General features: G+C 37.5%; 1 protein-coding gene across 20 annotated transcripts in view; it reads right to left on the bottom strand.

Annotated features, from left to right (window-relative positions):
- DCDC1 (doublecortin domain containing 1) overlaps window positions 1–17,684 on the bottom strand; it is a 482,774-nt gene that overhangs the window by 428,516 nt on the left and 36,574 nt on the right. For all 20 annotated transcript variants that reach the window (XM_038563136.1, XM_038563134.1, XM_038563146.1 and 17 more), the window contains one exon: window positions 17,222–17,384. In XM_038563136.1, coding sequence (XP_038419064.1) covers window positions 17,222–17,384 — 163 coding nt within the window. The remainder of the gene's footprint in view (window positions 1–17,221; window positions 17,385–17,684) is intronic.

Below are 17,684 nucleotides of genomic sequence, written 5' to 3'. Positions count from 1 at the left end.
ACAATGTGGATGAACCTCAAGCCATTATGCTAAGTGAAAGTAGCCTAACATAAAAGTCAATATCCTGGGTAATTCTGTTATATGAAATATCCAGAAGAGGTAAATCCACAGAAACAAAATGCAGACTAATGGTTGCAGGTGTGGGAAGAGGGCAGAAAGGGAGAAAAATTTAATAGGTAAGAAGTTTTATTTTGGAATGATGGAAATGTTTTGAAACTAGATAGAGGAGGTGGTTGCACAACACTGTGAACGTACTGAATGCCAATAAATAGTTTACTTAGAAATGATTAATTTTGTTATGTGAATTTACCACAATTGATAAATAAGGAAGAGGAGGAGAAAGTGGGGTGGGCGTAAAACACTGATGGTTAGCTTCTCTCTGAAAATAAAAAAATCATTCTCACAGGAAAAAATAATAAATTCTTGTAGTTTGATAGTTTATCTACAATCTGGACATAACCACACACACACACAGATGCTTTGCGTAGTGAAAGGGTATAAACCTCCAAACTAGGTTTGAGTAACAACTCTCTTACTTGGTGACCCTAGATGAGTTAAAATTCTCTGATTTCATCCTATAAAGTATCCAGTGGGTACTACTCCCCTGCCTGATTAAACATTTTATTTGTTAAAGTACCTAAAGCATTGAAGGTACTCCATGAATATTGGTTTCTTCCCCCACATCCCAGAATTTCTGGGTGGACAGAATCTACCACTCAGAGTATTTGAGCAGAGAGGACTGACTACAGGGCATTGGTAATGGAAAAGATGGAGAAGCAACCAAAGGACAGTGAGGCAATCTAGAGATTGACAACTGCAAGAAACCACTCCCACATTGGGGTGCCGGGCTAGCTCAGTTGGTGGACCATGTGACTCTTGGTCTCAGGGCTGTGAGTTTGAGCCTCATGTTGGGTATAGAGATTACTTAAAAATAAATCTTAAAGAAATAAAAAAAGGGGATCCCTGGGTGGCGCAGTGGTTTGGCGCCTGCCTTTGGCCGAGGGCGCAATCCTGGAAACCCCGGATAGAATCCCATGTCGGGCTCCCGGGGCATGGAAGCCTGCTTCTCCCTCTGCCTGTGTCTCTGCCTCTCTCTCTCTCTCTCTCTCTCTCTGTGTGACTATCATAAATAAAAAAATAATAAAAAATAAAAAATAAAAAAAAAGGAACCTCTCCCACCAAGGCCACAGGGAGGAGGTGTTGCAGGTGCCCAGATTTAGAGAATCTTACCAATAAAGGGTTTTCCCTTTTGATGACTGAGACCAGGGTCAGGATTAGGGTGAGATAAGTGAAGGGTCAACACTGCAAAACTGAAAGAAGCACACTCAGTTGTGCAAGTGCACAACCTTTAGTAAGTGCCTCCATATATTTTGTCTCACAGGTTGAGCACTCATCTTACCCTGGTCCCAGCCTCTTTCCTCTATGCAGACTAACTAAATTCTATTAAAATAATGCTATTAACTGGACACTGTTTCATATGATTTATCGATATTAACTCATGAAGTCCTCTCAAAAAGCTTATGTGGTAGAAAATATCATTATCTTCATCTACAGATGAAGAAACTGAGGCACAGAGAAGTTAAATAACTTGAGCAAAATCTTGCAGCTGGCAGGTGATTGCACCGGAATATGAATTGAGTTCTAGAAACTGAACTTTTTTTAAAAAAAGATTTTGGGATCCCTGGGTGGCTCAGCGGTTTAGTGCCTGCCTTTGGCCCTGGGCATGATCCTAGAGCCCCGGGATCGAGTCCCACGTTAGGCTCCCTGCATGGAGCCTGCTTCTCCCTCTGCCTATGTCTCTGCTTGCTCTCTCTCTCTCTCTCTCTCTCTCTCTCTCTCTCTGTGCGTCTCTCATGAATAATAAGTAAAATCTTTTAAAAATAAAAATAAAAAAAGATTTTATTTATTTAGGTAATCTCTACACCCAAAGTGGGGCTCAAACTCACAAGCCTGAGATTAAGTGTTGCACACTCTACTGACTGGCATCCCTAGACTCTACCATATATTTTATACTGTTATCAAACAAAATTTCACATATTTCCACACAAATTGGACATACTCTTCACATTTCTTATTCCTATCAGTGTTTCCACTTCTTTCACAGTTGTCCATTATCTCAGGGAGATCTTGAACCCTTCCTCCTAGCCATTTCTCTCCAATCAATTGCTTAGTCATTCGATGATATTTTTTGGGTGTCCATTCATCAATGCACCAGAGAGATAGTTGTGAACAGGAAAGATTACGTGATCCTGGGGAAAGAAACAGTAGAAGGTGTCCCTGAAGAGATGACATCTGAGTAGACAGGCTTGTACAATGAGAAGTCAGTCATGAAAATATGGGTGGAAAGAGTACTGGAGGCAGAATAATAATCAAGCACAAAGCCTCTTACATGAGAATGAACTTGGCATGTTTGAGAAAGAAAAACAAAGTTTGGATAGATAGAGAATGTATATGTATAAAGCCAAAGGATAGAAAGAGGCCAGATTGTGTAGAACAGGATAAAGGGTCTGGATCTTATTCTGGATGTAAAGGGAAGCTATTGGAAGGTTCTCAGCAGGGCACTGTATAGACTATAGCAGAGAATAGATGACACTGGTAGTTTTCCCCCACCAAATTCCTTTTATCAGGCTAGTGGACCCAAACTCCAGCTGCTGAGTCGTAGCCTATAACACCTCACAACTGCATTCTTCTCCTGAGAACAGCCTTTGGCTGAAGGAATCAGCCACCTACCCAGGAAATGTATGTGAGGTGATGGTCTCTTAGCAAGGGGTCCAGTCCACAGTCAAGGACTGACTGACTGGGGGACATAATAGCCAGTCCCCTGGCTTTAAGGAGGGGCAACTCTCACTCCAAATTGAGGCTGGACTTCAGCTGAACACAGGGCGTGATCGAAATTCTTCCTCTATTCTGTTGTTTCCCTCACTAAGTCCCTTGTACAAAAATCCCCATCTCAGGTGCTGCTTGGAGGGAACCTGACCTGAAACAGAGTCAAAGAAGAGAAACCTCCTCTTGCTATCTTTCTTCACAGTAAGCCTTAAAAACATCCTTCCTTTCCATTTCCAGCCGGCCCCTAATTGTATTTTATTTTCCTCCATTATATCTGACATCCTATATTCCAATTATAGCTGAATTTCCTTAAAACATCAATTTTATTGGGATGCCTGGGTGGTTCAGTGGTTGAGTGTCTGCCTTTGGCTCAGGGAAGTCCCGCACCGGGCTTCCCACATGGAGCCTGCTTCTCCCTCTGCCTTTGTCTCTGCCTTTTTCTCTCTGTATCTCTCATGAATAAATAAATAAAATCTAAAAAAAAACAACAAAAAAAAAAAACCACCACCACCACCAACAAAAAAACACACATCAATTTTATTATTGCCTGAAGAAGAAGTTCTTGGAGCTAACTTTTGAAGTTCTCCATTAGTCAATCATCAAGTCTGTCAGGTAGTCAGCAAATACTTATTAAATCCATCCTATGTGTCAGACCCTGTGCAAGGAATATGAAAAAGACGTATTCCCTTGCCTAAACTTCTGTTTAATGGAAGAGTTTACTGACAATCTGACACTATCCAAACTTTTCGGTCTTCATCTTATCCTGGCTTAAAGCACTATTATACCTAAGCCAATCTGCTCATTATCCCCTGAGTATACCAAGGGCATATATAAGTCCATTCTTCACCTATTCAGACTCAAGTCCACCTCAAAATCCGGTTTAAGATATTCCTTTAGTGTTCCAGCCCACAATGATCTATAATCTCTCTGAATCCTTAGAGCATTGCAGTCTATTATTACTTACCCATATATTCATTCATTCAGTAATGTTTTAGAACACACCACATTTCAGGTGCTGTATTACATATTAAGGAAAGAGCATAAATGATCTGAAATTATGTAAATATTTCATAAATATAGATCCTATTTCTGTTTCCATACTTAACCCCATTGAAGGTAGGATTCAAGCCCATATTTATTATTCTTTGCTCCTATACCTGCACATGGTATAGTTACTAGATGTTAACTTTCCTGTGCATTTAAATGCTTGATTGATAAAATTTAATTTTATGTCACCTTATGTAACATATCAGTTATGCAAAATAAACTTTATTGCCTGTATATACATATATATACCATTTTTATTCTCTATATCCCCCCAGTATGAACATAAATATGATTTATCTACCACCTTGATGTTCATCGATTACCACAATGGTAGAGAATTTCTTCAAGAAAGAAGAAACCTGCTAAGGAGAACTGGTTGGCAAAATGAAGGTCTAGGAATGGAGTATACTTAAGGAGTATATTTAATGGAGTATGTTTAAGGTAAGTGCTACATATTCCTCAAGACTAATTTGGGGTAGAGCGTCATCTCTCTTAAAAACTCTTCTCTTAAACACCCTTCCCTTCTACTCTTTGTGAAGATGTCTGTCTACCACTGACACTCTCCCCTGTACTATCATCAACATTTTATGCTTACCTAGTACACGGAGTAGGTGCTTAGTAAGTGCTGCGTGAATTAATGAAATAAGGCTACCTTTTATTTAACATAACTTATTCCAATAAAAGGAATATATTCATAATTCTATTATCTGTGACCGTCTTTAAAAAAATTATTTATTAATGAGAGAGAGAGAGAGAGGCAGAGACACAGGCAGAGGGAGAAGCAGGCTCCATGCAGGGAGCCTGACGTGGGACTCGATCCTAGATCTCCAGGATCAGGCCCTGGGCTGAAGGACACTAAACCGCTGAGCCACCGGGGCTGCCCTATCTGTGAACTTCTAAGGACACTTCACTCACTTAAAAAACAGCCTAAAATAAAAATAGATCATATTTTTGAATTTTCAAGTCAGTTTTCTGAAAGAATTCTTGATGAGTCTAGGAAAAACACATAATATAGTAAATTTGAAAATAAATTTGAAAATATCATTTATAACATAAAATACTTTCCAGATCTTTGTTGATACTGATAAATGTGGAAAGACTATTGGAAATATATAAAAGTTTTTATATAAATAAAGATGTTTAAGGTAACCTGAAAGAAGCCTAATAAAATAGTATTAATGATGACTGAAATGTATTAATAATATAGTAAACAAGCAGCATAGCCTAGTATTTAAAAGCATGGGTTCTGAAGCCAAACTCCCTAGATATGAATCTTAACTTTGCCTCTTACTAACTCTGTAACCTTGGGGGAAAAAAAACTCAGTCAATGTCATTTGCTTTAGTTTTCTTAAATGAAAAATGGGAATAGTAATATTAATTTCCTTTTTTTATACGGATGGAAAGAACTTCTACAGATAAAACACATGTGTAAATATGAAACTGTAAATGGTGACATTTTTATTATCTTCATGATTTTCATCAAGAACTTAACATATAGAGAGCAATGTATTAAGTGCTTTGTATACATTAACTCATTTTATCTTCATAATCTCAGGAGGTAGGTTACATTATCATCTCTATTTTATAGACGAGGAAAATGAGACCTGGAGAAATCAAGCAAGTTGATCTCTAACATCCATCCATTAAGTAGGTCAGGAATCATACACACCCTGAACAATTCTGGAGCCTGCTATATTAACCATGACACTGCAAAAAGTAATAAAAGATTCCACCAGTTTAAAATGGACTAGATATCCCATACTTCTTATTTTCCTACATTCTATCATAGTTCCATCTTAGCACCATCTAAAAAGCAGCTGCCCTCAGTGCCTATAATTTGGTCAAAATGTCCTTATGAGGGCAGCCCAGTGGCTCAGCGGTTTAGCGCCACCTTCAGTCCAGGGCGTGATCTTGGAGTCCTGGGATCAAGTCCCAAGTCGGGCTCCCTGCATGGAGCCTGCCTCTCCCTCTGCCTGTGTCTCTCTGCCTCTGTCTCTCTCTCTCATTCTGTGTCTCTATGAATAAATAAATAAATCTTTTTTTTAAATGTCCTTATGAAAACTACTGTGACTCCTTCACAAACCTTTATGTCTGTTGTCAATCAGAGCAGTTTGAATAAGGTTTCTCAACCTTGGCAAGTATTGATACTTCTTTGTTCTTTGTAGTGTGGGTTGTCTTGTGCATTATGGAATGTTTGGTACCATCCCTGACCTACACTCATCGGATGCCAGTAGCATGTTCCCAGTTAAACAACCAAAAATGTTGGTATCGTGTATATATGTATGATACAAATATGCATCATGAAGGACAGCCCAGGTTAGGAAGAAGCAAAAAAGGTATAGGCTTGGGACACCTGGGTGGCTCAGTGGTTGAGCACCTGCCTTAGGCTCAGGTCATGATCCTGAGGTCCTAGGATAAGTTCCACAACAGGCTCCCCGCAGGGAGCCTTGCCTCTCATTCTGTCTCTCATGAATAAACAAAATTTTTTAAAAAGTCATAGGCTTAGTACATTACAATGCATTGGCTTCAGAATTGTAAAACCTTGGGGTTGAAAGAAACTAAAAATTATTGACTCTAGCCACCTGCTTCATTTACTCAATTATTCATTTAACAAACATGCACTGAGTGCCTATCACATGTTCCCTGCCTGCACAGAGGGGACCTCAAAGAGTTCTCAGTCTGTTGGGGAAGACAATAAAGGAAAACAAACACAAAATATGGCAGGTGCGTGGTCAGAGGTCTCCACAAAGTATTGAGGGAATAGAGAGCAGGGACACCTGCCACAGCTTATGGTAGCCAAGAAAGGCTCCCCAAAGGAAGGACATAAGGTAGGACTTAAAGGACACACAGAGTGGACAAAAGAGTCAGAACATAATCCAGATAGCAGAAATGATGTAAAGACCCAGAGTTATGCAATAATATGATGGACCATTGGGAGGAAGCTAAACACACAGCGGATAGAAATGGAGCAAGGAATGTGGGAAGTAGTCCCATCAGAGCCTGCACACAATGCTTAGAATACTCACACTACCCAAAGCAGACCATTCCATCTTTTAGATGATTGAGACTATTGGAAAAATCTTCCTTAAATGTAAGGCAAAATCTACTTCTCCAGGAAACAAAGCTATTGGGATAAAGTGAGGAAAAGGCCAGGTCTAAAGCAGCATGTCTCAAAATATGAGCCAGCTGGAGAATTAGGGAACCCTCATATTTAGCAACACAAAGTGATTCTTCTCTACATCACAGCTCTAGGGCCATATGCCTTCACATGAAGAAACGTGGTGAGGGCTGACAGCCAGTGTAAGCATTATTATATACAGAGGCAAGAAGAAAAACAGAATCTTCTTTTTTTAAAAAAGCAAGAGATTTTTTTAAAGTAAATTCTACCCCCAAATGGGGATCAAACTCCTGACTCCAAGGTCAAGAATCACACACTCTTAAAAAAAAAAGTCACTTGCTCTACCGACTGAGCCAGCCCAGTACCCTCCAAAAAACAGAATCTTGACTCTTCCATTCCAGCATGGAGAACTTTAAGATGCTCAGCAAAGACGTGACTAGGTTTTATCCCTGGTGAGGAAGAGAATTAAGCAAGGCTGGGAGTGGATAGAAGGAAAAGAAATCAAATGGTAAGGGGATGGCTGGGTAAGTGGGGCAGGTAACCAAGTCGAGTATTAAAACAAAAAAGCGTTATCTAAACCACTTTGTATTTTGCAGAAAATGAAGTGCTAACTTTCTCACCTCAAAACCCTGGTATCCTTCCCAGGGTGAGGCTATCTGCCTTTATAAAAATTAAAAAGCCTCTCCACCTAACCCCCATGTTGGAATTGGAAAAAAGTGAGTCTAGCTCCACAGTCCTTAGCTGTGCACAATAGAGGGCAGTAGCCTCGAACCTTCCCAAAGGTCACACTACCTCCTCTTTCTTCCTTACTTTCAATAATAGCTAACAAGCACTGACTATATGCAAGGTACCAGGAGAAATACAAAGTGAAGTATTAAATGAAAGAAGAGAGGACCCCCCCCCCCCAACACCAAAAGAATGATTGAAGGGAGATAATGGGCAAGAATGGGCATTCCTGAGAGGATGTAAGAGGGCTGAAAATCTCAGATCTACAGGTTCCTGGGAGAATCTTTTATCCCAGCACTCCACTTCTGACCATTGTCTGGTCTCAGACAAGCATTAGCATAACCATTAGCCTCTCTGCAATGTAATTATTCTTGGGCTGGCTTACTCTGGCCCCCTGCCAAACAGGAACATTCACAAATCTACATATGAATTTGGGGTAGGAGATTTTTAATATACTCTTCCTGAACATCCACTCACTGTTTACAGCTGCTGCTCTGATGCAGTCTATTTCCACCCCCCTGGCAACCACCTCCTTGAAACACTGATCATACTGATGGTTTACCGTGGTTTACCATGGTACCTATTTCCCTCGGTCCTTCATTCATCCACTGAACAGCATTTACTGAGCATCTATTAAGTGCCAGACCCTGTGACAGAAAATGAATAAGGTGAATAAGGAAGCCATGGTTTCTTCCCCTAAGCTAACTTGATCTAGAGGAGACAGCACTTATTTCACTAGCAATTACAAATCTGATGATTACCAAAGAGGACACTGAGAATGCAATGGGAGCTTATCCTTACTAATGGGAGCTTCCCCAGACTAGGACCAAATACAATACCTATCCATATATGAATTCTACAGCAGGATCCTTGGAGTTCTACTTTGGAGAGTTCTGGAATCTCTACCTTTTTGACAGTAGAAGCAAAGACTCAGTCCCTATACATCCGATTGCCAAAGAAGGGATCCTAGACTCACCTCATCTTCTCCTTTAAATTTGCTGGTCACACTTAATGGGTTCCAAAGCAGTCACAATCAGAATTGTCCCTGTCTTCCTCTCCTCAGGCACTTCTCTCTAGTAAGTTAAGCGACCGCTAGGACAAAGTTGGAGGCTGTACTCCAGGGAAAGCTCATTATAACTTTGGAAAATACCTCCCCGAAGGGCCATATCCCAGATACTCAGGAATTGCCAGAGTCCTCTTGACTATTTGTACATGTTCTCTCCTGCAGCACTCAGGAAATTTTGTACTCCAACCATAGGTTCTATTTTATTTTGAAGAATCTACATTTTATTTTATTTTCACAGTTTTGTTTATAACCTAATCATGAAAAGATAAAGCACTTTCTAACCTATGTCTATGGTAGAAGGTTTACCTATAATATCATTACATTTTCTCAGTCTACTTCAAAAAACCCAATGTCTCTCACAAAATTAAATAAATCTGAGTGCTCTCCACATTGTAATTTTGCATTTTGCATGTGCCAGGCAAAATAATACTACCTTCTGTCACCAAAATAAAAGCAGCGCATTTACAACTTCAAATCCATGAGCTTATTAAAAATCTTATTTTTAAAAATTCATTCTCTTGTAGTTGGGCAATAAACTTGAAAATACTTTAATGCTCTGATTGTCAAGTAGGTATAGATAATGACATTAAATATGAATAAGCACATCATTTCATGGGTGCAAGATAAGTTTATAAAATATAAATGCTCTGACAGTAAGAAAACATACTGCTATACTCAATTATATCATCTGTTCAAAATACAATTGGTTCTATGTTTGGTAAATAGAATAATCCAGGTCACATTCCTGTGTTCAACTGAGTTTCTAGTCCCTCCCTTTTCTCTAAATACTTGTGTTGTTTCTGCATGTTCTTAAGTGTCATCATGTATTGCTATAGGCATGATGGCTATATTTAACTAATAATGACAGTGGTTGTCATTAGATTTTAACTCAGTAACACTAGTCTGACATATCATTTGAAGTATGTCTTCAATTTAAATTTGATTAAAATTACAAACATCCCATCTATTGTGCCAATCAAAATGTTGTCACCCTTTCCCTGAACTTTTCTATGAACTTTCTTGAAATAAGTTATGGCAGTTTAAAGTGAAGGCTAGCCTTGGGTCATAAACATATTTTAAAAAATGACTCTTGGAATAGAGCAGAGCAAGGCCATTTGGGGCTCCTTTTTAAAAAAACTTGAGTTTGACTTACATTCTAAACAAATTCTGAAGGCAAAAAGCACAATATAGTGAGAGTTCAAAGGCTCTAATTTGGATTCCTATATCATGCTATGTACACCAGTGCTCAGCAGAGATTTTATTTTATTTTATTTTTAAGATTTTATTTGTTTATTCATGAGAGACACAGAGAGAGAGGCAGAGACATAGGTAGAGAGGGAAGCAGGCTCCACACAGGAAGGCTGATGTGGGACTCGATCCTGGGACTCCATCCTGGGACTCCAGGATCACGCCCTGGGCCAAAGGCAGGCGCTAAACTGCTGAGCCACCAGGGATCCCCCTCAGCAGGGATTTTAACTTGGTTTTGTGCATTTTAAGATTGCAGACCTAGCAAAACTTTTGGTAGTAAAATCAGGTTCTTGTGACAACTTGCATGAAAAGCTGGTGGAAATATGCCTGACGAGAGAGAGCAAAAGAGGGAAAATAAATAAAGATCAGGTGGAAATACAATGTTTTAGACACCTATTATATATGGCAGTCTTTTATATACATCATTATATTTACTCTTCCTAATAATGCTGTGAGGTGTCTACTATTGGGTTCAATTTGTGAATAAGAAAATTGAGACTTAGAGAGGTTAAGTGCCTTGCCTAGGTCCACACTGTAGTTTGCTTCCCTGGCGGTAATGAAGAAAGCAGAGATAATTGTTTTTTTTGTTGTTTTCCTGAATCTAGCTAGCTATTCTGGGGAGGGAGGAGTGCACACAGGGTTCTGATTAACAACCTTGGGATTTTAATAGCAATTGGAATCTTAGTTATGTTTAAGAAATGCTATTCTCAGTGTTCTGTTCAGACCAGGCATTTATAGACATTTAATTTTCAAATAATTTATCTTTCTTTCAAATCAAAGATAATATCTAATAATCCTTTAAGATATTGTTACCTCAGTTTTACAGGTAAGGTCACTGAAGCACAAAACAACCTATTCAAGGACATATAAGAGAGACTAGAATCTTGCGAGATCATCTGACTTCAAGTCTAGTGTTCTTGCCACTAAATAATAATGCATTTCTCATGTCTTTCCTAATAGATGTCTGAAAGCTTTAAAAACTAATGGTCTAAAAGGCAAGCCGCTGAAAGAAGACCTGCCTAAAAGATTTGATTTACCGTTTACTACAAATGCCTGTTTCATTTGACAAATTACCTCCTTTTGTTTCCATGACATTGTTTGTTCCAATACCACCCTTTTGATTTTCTTTAAAACACCACTGTCAATAAATACCTTATATAGCTCTTTACATATTTATTGTCTTTGCTCCTTCTACCCCACTAAAGTCTATAAGACCTCTGTCTTGTTCACGCCATCATCTTAAGATTAGAGCAATGCCTGGCACGCTATGGGGACTCAATAAATACTATGATTGAATGAATGAATGGTCATTCTTTATTTTTCTGCCTCCTTAGATAGAGAACTACATTTTTTTTAAATCTCCCACATACTCTCTCAACTCTAGTCAGGGAGATATTCTCTCTGTCTACTTTTACCCCCACATAGCAACAATTCTAGGTGATAAAACAGTATTTATTACCCTTCTGAGTTAGTTCATGCTCTGTGAGAATTAAAATTTATCTGGTTTCTTTGCAGCTACAACAGAAGGACCTTATCCAAACTCCTTACGGTCAGATGTAATCCCTTAAATAGAATTTTTGGATTCAAAGTGTTAATACAGTGCATGTATCCTAATAGTGCATAGATCATCTATTATGTAATGCATCCAGCAAGGTATAGGGTAGCAGCCCATAATCAAACAGTATTTTTCAACAAACCAAGTGGTTAACTACATAAGGTTCTCTTACCAAAGGCATGAAAAAAATTGTTTTGTCTTCTGAAATTTTGGATTTTGGAATTGCATAGAAGACATTATGGAGTTGTTAGCACTAACTTAAGAATTGTGAATAGTAAATATAATACCCTTAAAGCACATAACTCAGTGCTTGACATGCAGAAAGTATTCAAATTATCAGGACAGCTATAGGTTTGCAGGCCCCCTCACTAAACAGGTGTTCATGACTATGTCAAGGATTTACATGATTCTCAGTGATTTGGTAATTTACAGAGATGCTGCTTCATGCATGCTCTTGATTTGCCTATTAGCTAAGGACAGTTTTTGGAGGGTCCATCTCCCACAATAGACTTCATCTGTTTACAGGGTAAAGGTATTCTTTTTTTTTTTTTAAAGACTTTATTTATTTATTCATGAGAGAGAGAGAGAGAGAGAGAGGCAGAGACACAGGCAGAGGGAGAAGCAGGCTTCATGCAGGGAGCCCAACATGGGACTCGATCCCAGGTCCCCAGGATCCCACCCCGGGCCAAAGGTGGCGCTAAACTGCTGAGCCACCAGGGCTGCCCAGGGTAAAGGTATTCTACATACTTATTTATAGGTTTTAAACATTTGGTATAGGGAAATAAATAAAATATATGCCAAAGCTTTATCCTCACTTGTAGAAATAGATTAAAGAATCATGTGCTGGGGTGTCTGGGTGGCCAGTCAGTTAAGCATCTCGGTTCAGGTCATGCTCTCAGGGTTGGGCTCCATGCCAAACGTGGAGCCTCCTTTTTTTTTTTTTTTTTAAGATTTTATTTATTCATGAAAGACAGAGAGGCAGAGGGAGAAGCAAGCTCCATGCAGGGAGTTCCATGCAGGACTTGATCCCGTGTCTCCAGGATCTGGCCCTGGGCTGAAGGCAGCACTAAACCACTGAGCCACCTGGGCTGCCCCAAACATGGAGCGTCTTTGAGATTCTCTCTCTCCTTCTCCCTTGGCCTCTTCCTTTCCCACCCCTACCGAAAGAATCATGTGCTATCTCAGAAGAAATTAAGGGTTTTTTCTCTATCTAATGTCATATTCTTGTTTTCAAATATATGCAGCTAAGTGGGAGATAAAGTGGACTAACAAATAATCTCTCCTAATACAAATACTATTCAAATGATATGGTAACAAGGAATTTGGGAAAGCCCACCCTAACTCCTGTGGTAGTTGCTCAAATGGAGTAGTGCTCCCCCCACAGGTGATCATCACAAAGCCCAATATTAGCTTCAGCGGACCACAGCAGTCCTTGGGACAGTCAGCACTAAAACATTGTCTTGAGATCTAGCCTCAAAAATAGCAAGGTATGATTTGAGGCAGGTGGTGGGTTATTTCTTGAAACTTGTGCTTTTAACACAACCATTTAAAAATCAACAAATTCAGGAGACACATAATGGAACAAAATATAATGCAGGAATCCAGGTTCATTAAACTAATGCATTTTTTGAAAAACAAACTATGACAGAATATTTCATTATTGACGCAGACAGGAGAAAAAGTGTTATGCTGCTATTTAGAATGTGTCTTGTGTGTCGTGGAATTGAAATATTTCCAAATCATCAATAATTAAAATGATGAGAATCCATCATTTCACTGACATTTACTTCTACATGAAAAGATGGCCTATTTTAAATGTGCTCACACATATTCTTGTCAATCACAAGCTGTCACAGCAAATTATTTCATTTTGTAGATCACATGGCAGTTAGCAGAAAATCTCTAGGTTTAAATTTAGATCTTAGGTGTAGTAGCAAGAACTCTTTTCATGGATTTTTTTCTGTGACTACATCTTCACAATACAGTATATTAAAGATGTAAAATCTTATTCATAGTACTCAGTTTCACTTCTAGTTAACAAAGCTCAGGACTGAAATGAATCACTGTAAGTGATAGCTCTAAAAGCCAAACAGTAGAATAGAATATATAAGAAAGAAAGAAAATATAAAACTAAAAAAAAGAAAAATTAAGCAATCAGAACTTTACACAATGGAATTTGGACCTAACTCATTAGTTTTTTTTTTTTTTTTCTCTCATCTTCTTTAAGACATTAAGCAATTGCAGGCCATTTCTTATGCTAGGTTGGCACTGCCTACAGCTTCTAGGAGTTACAAAGGAGCTAGACTCTTCTGGTGTAAGAATTTTCACTGTACCCATTAAAGAAGATTCAGGAAATGGTGAATAAAACTAAGTTCATGCCCAAGGATCTGAAAACTTTTAAAATGTGTCTTCGAACAATTCATTGACTATATCTCCACAATTCTAGCAGATTTCATAGATTTCAGAATCTTCAAATGGCACAAATATATGACCAAATTAGGACAGTTGATCTTCATCAACAGTCTTTATAAAAAAAGATCCCATTTTTCTCATACGTAATCTTCTACTTAGGCATTTAACTTCAAAATGTAAGAATTATTCTAATAGTACATTTCAACAGGGAATGCTTCGTGTCAGTCTTGACCTTGGCTTGACCTCTATAAGAAAGCTTTGTGTTTCGAGGTATGTGATGAATAGCTCTCTGGCTTTCTATTAAATCCAGTGGCACTAACTGTCAACAGTGGTACTCAAAAGGGAATAGTAAAGTAGTTAAAAATCAGAGATGTTTCTTAGGTCTTTTTCAACTCTAATAAATCTGGAAATAGGTCTCAGGCAATTTTTACTACCTACACTGCTTTTCCAAAGAATAAGAAAACAATGAAGTATGAAAATATAATTGTCAAAATATATGTAGGCTTATTTGGACTTGTACCAGAAATAATGTAAATTTTCCTTTGGAGGACCCATTTGATTTACGTTGTTGAATAAGGTTCTCAGTTTTAAGGATTTATAACTTATTTACTCAACTTAAGCTCTTTAAAGACCAAGACTTCTATCCCTAAGCCAGGACTGTATACATAGCAGGTACCTAATAAAATACTTATTGGTTTAAATTTAGATTGAACTGAATTTAATATCAGAGATGAAAGAATAATGTAAAAAAGAAGTCAGACTACAAGTTCCTTTTTTTATCTGAACTGGCCTAGTATCTGGCATGTAGTAGGCTCTCAATGAATGTTTGCTGAATGAATGAAAATCCTTATATTAGGGTAATGACCAATTACTGATTCTAATGCCTGTTGCTTAATCGCATATAAAATACACATATTCAAGTGGAAAGATACAATAGGAACACTCAGTTCTGCCAGCTGTTTCCCCCCCTGTTTACCTTTAGAATGCCTCCTTACTCTAAATTTATCTACTACCTTCAAAGCTATTAATACATGTCTTATTTTTATGGTATACTCAAAGTAAGTTGGCAAATTATTGATTATCTACAAAACACATGCAAGAAAGGTAATTTTACCTTGACTTGAATAAGTACAGATGAATATGTGGGATTATATGTGAAATCTCCCTACACTTCTCTCAAATTATTTAATTCAAGTTAAAGACTATACTATGCATATATAATATTTATTTACATTTATATTCTTAAGGTTCTGGAAGAAACCAAGTATCAGTCTCTAGGCTTATAGGCTTATCTATGAGCTTAACTTAGACAAGTGGCTTTTTCCTCACTATACTTATCCTAGGTCTTTTTAATGGACATGTGATATGCTAGTCTGTGTCCAAGCTCACCTACAATTTCTTTTCTCAAAAGACAAGGCACATCTGCCACCTGCTCTACTCCGTGTCCCAGCAACAACTGTCGAGCAGCATAAAGATTGATTATCAGTCAAAAACCATTGCACAACACCAGATTTTGGTGGGTTAAGCTTGCTGATCCAGCAAGAGATGGTGTGAAATTTTCAGGAGTGTGTGCCAACATTTTGGTGCTAAAAGAACAGCAGTGCATGTCACAGTGAAACACAGCCAAAGATATGCAGACAAAGCAGAGAAGTTTTTTTTTGTTCTGGACTTGGCTTTAAAAAGGATAAAAGAGAAAACAAAAAGTAGGAGGAAATTAGTTTGTATATTTAAAAATCATCCACCAGACTAGTCATGTGTGTAACACTGTTATTTTAGGCATACATGTCCAGAAAAATTTCTAAGAAGTTAGCTATAAATAATTTTTATGTAACTCTTCTATAATACCATTATCATATGAAAGGCAAGTATTTCTTATTAATAAAAATAATCAAAGATTTTCAGGAAGCACTTATTATAAATATATGTAAATATAAAAATAGTCTCAGAAACATTTACCCAGAAAGACTCGTGCTTTTATACAAGATGATTTATATAAATGATTCAATGAAACAATATAAAAGAAGTCATAGTTTAAGTTAAATCAAGGTTTGAAAAACATATGGTTCTATATACTCTTGCATAGGTAATTTTTAGAGAGTATTGTAGCAACAAGTTTCTTTATCTTGAACTTTCTACTGTATTCAAGAAATTATTTCCTGGTGATCAAGTATTTTCAAAGAGATAGAAATCCTAGTATCATCTTATATAAGAACATTAATAGAGGAAGAGTTTTCATCACCTCATCTGTAATGAACTCCAGAATTACTTTTCATCCACTTATGCAATTACTGCCTAGACTTGTCCTTGATTCACCAGCTTTGTAGCAGTTGCAGAAAAAAATACTTCTAATAAGGTATTAAAAGTATAGAGGAATACAGACAAAGTTCTTATGTCATTTAAACGTGATTACCACATACAGCACTCTATAACAGACTATGGTACGAAATGCTTATAAGAATATTCTTAGATAGTACTTTTGTTTCTTTCTTCAAATGTATTCTTTCCCACTGAAGAAAGATAAATGTCTGTCTTATTTTAGAAAATCACATTTCTGAAATCTTAAGAACAAGGAACTGAAAAAAAAACCTTACCAGCAAATATGCCTAAAATACATAGATTTTTATTTTGTGTATTTATTACTATAAACATAAATTACATATATATGTATGTGTATACACACACACACACATCTCAAGGTTTAAAAAGTCAAGTTGCAGTATTTACCTTATGAAAAATTTTGTTAGGAAAATCCATGTATGTAAGAATTATATGTTCATTCTGACAACATTTTCATAGTTATGTTAATGCTATCTGAAAAAAGACCAAGGGTGTAAATGAATAAAATGCTACTTGAAACTTTGAACTATTTTCTGAGAGAATAAATCTAATGAATTATGTCTGTTGGATGTCACAGAAACTAAACAGTAAATTCAATAATCTCTGATTTAATTTATTATATTTTCACCATTTAACCTCCTGCAGGCTCCCTAATGTCTATTCAGATCTATATTAAATTAAGCACCAATGCTAATGAAGGGCAATAAACGTGGCTGTCAGTGGATTTTTCTTTCATTAAGCACATTATCCTCTTACTGAGCTGTAAATGCGTAAACATTAGTTTTGTTAAACCATGCAAAAAAGACAGGATGAAAATCATTTTTTAATTGCACCCCTTAAGCAATTTACTGTGGGTGGGGGTAGGGTATTTTTTCCCTTTTTTTACCTTTAATTTTTTTGAATGGATCTAAAAAGGGCTCTCCTGTTGAAACATAAACGTCGGCTTCATGGGGTATATCTTCAGGTTTGAGGGCTTCAGTACCGTCTGCCAAGAACACTCGTCGTGCGGCCATGTTCAGATTCAGCTTTTCTGTGCACTCCTCCAGCAACTAGAAGACAGCAAGCAAGAGGTAAGAGAAAGTGATTTAGGACAAAGAAAGCAACACATTGCCATGAAACAAAAGGTGCTAACAATGAAAACAGACACCCATTGAGTCACTGGTCAAGTTAAGTAACTCAAGTGACACCACCAACATATTTTCTAGCACTTCAAAATAGAAAACAAAAGGTAAATCACAGCACTGAGACCATCTAATGATTGTCTAGTTTTAGTCCTTATTCTGTTAGTTTAACAACTCCACCAGATACAAAGCCAATGCATCTGTTTAATTCAAAATACAACTTATATA

Source organism: Canis lupus, chromosome 18 (assembly GCF_011100685.1).
Source record: "Canis lupus familiaris isolate Mischka breed German Shepherd chromosome 18, alternate assembly UU_Cfam_GSD_1.0, whole genome shotgun sequence".
NCBI lineage: Eukaryota > Metazoa > Chordata > Mammalia > Carnivora > Canidae > Canis > Canis lupus.
The sequence above is the reverse complement of the archived record's forward strand: the minus strand, read 5'-3'. Positions and strand labels throughout refer to the sequence as shown.